Source organism: Littorina saxatilis, linkage group LG4 (assembly GCF_037325665.1).
Source record: "Littorina saxatilis isolate snail1 linkage group LG4, US_GU_Lsax_2.0, whole genome shotgun sequence".
Lineage (NCBI taxonomy): Eukaryota > Metazoa > Mollusca > Gastropoda > Littorinimorpha > Littorinidae > Littorina > Littorina saxatilis.
The window spans coordinates 8,800,259-8,805,520 of record NC_090248.1 but is presented as its reverse complement, the minus strand read 5'-3'; the positions used below and the strand labels follow the sequence as shown (position 1 = coordinate 8,805,520).

General features: G+C 45.4%; 1 protein-coding gene across 2 annotated transcripts in view; it reads left to right on the top strand.

The window, feature by feature from the left end:
• Nucleotides 1-3,677: 3,677 nt before the first annotated feature.
• The window catches only part of LOC138963900 (uncharacterized), a 22,070-nt gene continuing 20,485 nt past the window's right edge, over nt 3,678-5,262 (top strand). Inside the window, exon 1 of one of the 2 annotated variants that reach the window (XM_070335750.1) lies at nt 3,678-4,054. Coding sequence is in view for 1 of the 2 variants with exons in the window: in XM_070335749.1 (XP_070191850.1) it covers nt 4,558-4,570 (13 nt within the window). In the remaining variant the exon portion in view is untranslated. Of the gene's footprint in view, nt 4,055-4,162; nt 4,571-5,262 lie in introns of those variants that run through there. The other variant, XM_070335749.1, reaches the window with a different exon arrangement.

Genomic DNA, 5,262 nt, shown 5'->3' with positions numbered 1-5,262 from the left:
GTCATTTTACCGAAATGTCAGTGCTAAAGCTCCGTGCGGCCAGCTTCGCGGAGTATACTTCGCGTAGTTGACTTGGCCCAGTTAAGGACAGGCTTTACAAACAGTTCCTTTGGCAGTAAGTGGTCGACGGCAGTCTGCTGCCAGCGCGCAGGCCGGGTGAGGGCGGTGACGCTTTGCAGATGGCTATCCTTGGCACAAAGGGTCAACAATCCCAAAAATAAGCCCTTAAAAAAATAAGGCCTTATTTTCCATAATTAAGGGAAACGTTACTGTGTCTGCTGTTCAAACTACGCGGGTAAAGAAGTTGAAGGGCGGCTTGTCATGCGGTTCCATTTTGCAAACACAAACCAGAATACCTGCCGTTCCAGGGGCGCAACTCTATCCGACTATCGCGTTAGTTTCGAGACAGTGCTATACGCCTTTTTGCCACGCGTCCGTAGACCTGCACACGTCTCCGGCATAGGGCAGACAATTGTCGAAGCAATCCTCCAGGCGTTCCACTGCGCTGATGTCCAGAGTGAACCCCTGCACTCGCCGTTCTTCGTACGCTAGGAACATCTAGCCGAGCTTGACGACGGGGCATCCTGAAAGAAAATGAGGATTCAGTGATTATGTGTGTGTGTGTGAGCGGGGCGGGGGGGGGGGGGTGTGGCGGTGTTCTTTTGTGTGTGTGTGTGGGGGGGGGGGTGTGTTTTGTGTGTGTGTGTGGGGGGTGTGTGTGTGTGTGAGAGAGAGAGAGGGGGTGGGGGGGTGGCGGTGTTCTTTTGTGTGTGTGTGTGTGTGTGTGTGTGTGTGTGTGTGTGTGTGTGTGTGAGAGAGAGAGGGGTGGGGGTGGCGGTGTTCTTTTGTGTGTGAGGGGGGGTGGGTTGTTTTGTGTGTGTGTGTATTTGTGTGTGTGTGTGTGTGTGTGTGTGTGTGTGTGTGTGTGTGTGTGTGTGTGTGTGTGTGTGTGTTTATTGTTGTATTGCAGTAGGATAGAAAGCCACAGAGGAGACGATTACAGCCGGAGGGATGACAATTTGGTTACATGAATTTCAAGTGGGAGGTCTCGGATACTAAGGTTAAAAATGTTACTGTCAGTTGCAAATTCCCTTTCTAGTAACAAATTCATAAAGCCAACGAGAGTAAAGTTCTGTTTTATTGAAAACCAAGGTAGATAACCATGATAACACGAAAACTTGCAGTGCGTTCAGTTTCATTCAAGACAGCTTGACTAAATGTTGTATTTTCGCCTTACGCGACTTGTTTCTCTTTCTCCTCTTGTCTTTCTCTTTCTTGTTTTCCCTCTTTCTCCTCTCTTTCCTTCTTTATGTATTTAATTTTGTTTGTTTCTTTCTCTTTGTGCTTGTTCCTTCTCCCAGCATGCACCAAGACCGTATACTCGTAGCATCGTCAGTCCACCGCTCATGGCAAAGGCAGTGAATTTGACAAGAAGAGCGGGGTAGTAGTTGCGCTAAGAAGGATAGCACTGTTGCACCACACTTTGAAGTAATCCCACACTTTGAAGTAAATTACTTCAAAGTGTGGGGATGTGCCCCACACTTTGAAATAAACCCATTTTTTAATTCAAAGTGTGGGGGGATCTTCCCACACTTTGAAGTAAACTCTGTTTTTACTTCAAAATGTGGGGGGATCTTCCCACATTTTGAAGTAACTTACTTCAAAGCGTGGGACTTTTGCATCGCCTGTTTGAGCCTGATGATTTTGTCAAAAAAAATGGCAAAGTCTTTTGGATGAGTGAACAGAAAAAGTGAGCGAGCCAAGAAACATAGTGATGTTTGTTATCAGGCTTTAAGCAATGTCCCATTGTTGAGTGTGACGAAAACTCGTGGTGACGATTTTAAAACATGTTGGGTCATGCGGAGACTATCTGGGAACAATTGGGCTAATTCGGCACGATTTTACAAGCATGGGCTCACTGTAAAAAGCCCCCCCCCCCCCCCCCCAACGAGAGCCGTGAGTCGTTACACTTAAAATAGATATCGTGCGCCTATGAGATCACGGACTGGTTGTATTTCTTTACCTGATTAAAGAGTAGAGAGTTTTGATAGCGCAATTGTACGAGATTGTCATCTCTAGTTGTTTTTGCTACAAAACTGTGAGTACCGGATTTTTTGAGTATCTAACCTTTATGTTCATGATTGTGTGTATTTGTGTGTATGCTGTCATAACTGATTAATACAGTGGAGGGAACTTACATTTGGAGTTGTGTTTGATTCCTGTATGACAGCGTACTAGCGCATTTGCATTCATTCACATTCACATCGACCAGCAGATCGCAGCCATTTCGGCGCATATCCTACTGTTCACGGCCTATTATTCCAAGTCACACGGGTATTTTGGTGGACATTTTTTATCTATGCCTATACAATTTGGCCAGGAAAGACCCTTTTGTCAATCGTGGGATCTTTAACGTGCACACCCCAATGTAGTGTACAATCACACACACACACACCACACTCACATACACACACACACACACATACAAACACACACACACACACTCACACTCACACAATCACACACACTCACACACACACACACACCCACACACACACACACAAACAGCACACATACACACGCCTGCCCGCACACACATACGGACGGGTGGACAGAGAGATGCACACACACACACGCACGCACACACAGACGTGTGTGTGTGTGTATGTGTGTGTGCGTGTGTCACTGTGTGTCAGTGTGTCACTGTGTGTGTGTGTGTGTGTGTGTGTGTGTGTGCATATGCGTGCGCGCACGTTTGTGAATGTTTGCGATTGTTGTCTTGCATTAAATACCTTGCCCCATGTACTTGACACCTCTCAAAAGGATATCATTTCGAAAGCAATAATTATTACCAGTCCACGTGAATTCAATACGGCACAACAGTGACGAGAGAGCGAGCACCCCACCCGTTTGTTCTGCACGGTTATCTTCCAGGAAGTAAATTGAAAACTACTTCACTCTCCTACTTGAAAAAGCTCGAGGATTATATTTCAGCCTTGCATTACAAGGAGTGACACCCGACAACATTCGTTGCATACCGAATCACTGGTATCATCACGTGTTCTCCTTCTGCTTCATCTATTCTGCTTGGCGGTCGCACTTGTGTCGCGTCGGACCACCCTGGAAGACGAACGAGAGGAATGAGGCTCGGTAATTTTTGAAACTCCGGTCGGTTGACATGTAGTTAGGTTTGTAGTGGGGTTGCCACTGCCCACACGTAATCTCTGGTAACCTTGGATTTTTAGAGAGTTTGAAGAATAGGGACCCATTCGTGTGATCAAGAATTTAACAAGCCCAAAGGCTTGAAGTTGACTTCGTTTTATCCCATTTTCAGTGCCAAACCTTCGTGCAGCAAGCTTCGCGAAGTCGATTTCTCCCAATTAATATGAGGCTTAATTGAGCCCACAGTCGACTACACGAAGACTTCGCGAAGTCATTTTTGCCGAAAATTCAGTGTCAAAGCTTCGTTCAGCGAGCTTCGTGACACAGACTTTGCCAAGTCGACTTCGCCCAATGAATATCCGGCTTAAGGCCTGACACAAGAGAAGTTGGGCTGTTTTCTGATTTGAAACATCTGGGAGACATGGGAATCTGACTTTTCCAAGTCCTTCAAGCTTAGTTTGCCTGCAACAGGCCACGTAGAATGTCTATAACCTTGGATTTTGGACGGATGTCCAGCTTCTGTGGCATCCGCCATCCCTTCAAGCGTATGCAGTCGAACGCAGACAAGCAAGTACAGAAGAAGAAGAAAAGTGTTCCAAGAATAAAGCCTTGTGAGTGTTACCGAGAATTTCTTAGGCACACCTTCGGACGCTGCTGAACATTCAGTGATGCACTTTTATTTCCTCATCTTCTTTGACTTGCTTTCAAAGCGAGCGGACAGAATCTGAGGCAATATACTGATTATAAGTCCTGTGTATTTGATTCTGAATATTACGCCGTTGAATCCAAAACAAAAGCTGTTATTCTACACAACAGGGTGTGTGTGCACTGTGTTTGTGGCACGGAGCAGCCAGCCGCGCTTGTGTGTGAAACGAACCCTGAACCTGATGAGGTTGGTATTTTGTTTATTTTGCTTCTGCTGGTGGTGTTGTTGTTGTTGATGTTGTTGCTGTTGCTGCTGTGATTGTAGCTAGCTAGTGTTGTTGTTGTGTTCGGTGCTTTTGTTGTAGTTGTTAAAGATGATAGCCTTGGTAGTGTTGTTAAATTGTCGTGAGTGTTGCTAGCTTTTGTTGTTGTGATCTTGTTGTCGTTGTTCGATTAAAAGTCTTGATAGTTTTGTCGTTGTTGTTTGTGTTGTCAGTGTTGCCAGCTAGTGTTGTTGTTTGTGTTGTTAGTGTTGCCAGCGACGGGCGCAGTGGCGTGGTGGTAAGACGTAGGCCTCCTAATCCGGAGGTCGTGAGTTCGAATCCCGGTCGCTGCCGCCTGGTGGGTTAAGAGTGGAGATTTTTCCGATCCCCCAGGTCAACTTGTGTGCAGACCTGCTAGTGACTTAACCCCCTTCGTGTGTACACGCAAGCACAAGACCAAGTGCGCACGGAAAAGATCCTGTAATCCATGTCAGAGTTTGGTGGGTTATAGAAACAGGCGAAATAGGCGTATGGCTGCCTGATTGGCGGGGTAAAAACGGTCATACACGTATAAATTCACTCGTGCTAAAAGCATGAGTGAACGTGGGAGTCTAAGCCCATGAACGAAGAAGAAGAAAAAGAAGAAGAAGAAGAAGAAGAAAAAGAAGAAGAAGAAGAGTGTTGCCAGCTAGAGTTGTTGTTTATGTTGTTAGTGTTACTAGCTAGTGTTGTTGTTTGTCTTGTTAGTGTTGCCAGCTAGTGTTGTTGTTTGTGTTGTTAGTGTTGCCAGCTAGTGTTGTTGTTTGTGTTGTTAGTGTTGCCAGCTAGTGTTGTTGTTTGTGTTGTTAGTGTTGCCAGCTAGTGTTGTTTTTTTGTGTTGCTAGTGTTGCCAGCTAGTGTTGTTGTTTGTGTTGTTAGTGTTGCCAGCTAGTGTTGTTGTTTGTGTTGTTAGTGTTGCTAGCTAGTGTTGTTGTTTGTGTTGTTAGTGTTGCTAGCTAGTGTTGTTGTTTGTGTTGTTAGTGTTGCTAGCTAGTGTTGTTGTTTGTGTTGCTAGTGTTGCTAGCTAGTGTTGTTGTTTGTGTTGCTAGTGTTGCTAGCTAGTGTTGTTGTTTGTGTTGTTAGTGTTGCTAGCTAGTGTTGTTGTTTGTGTTGTTAGTGTTGCTAGCTAGTGTTGTTGTTTGTGTTGTCAGTG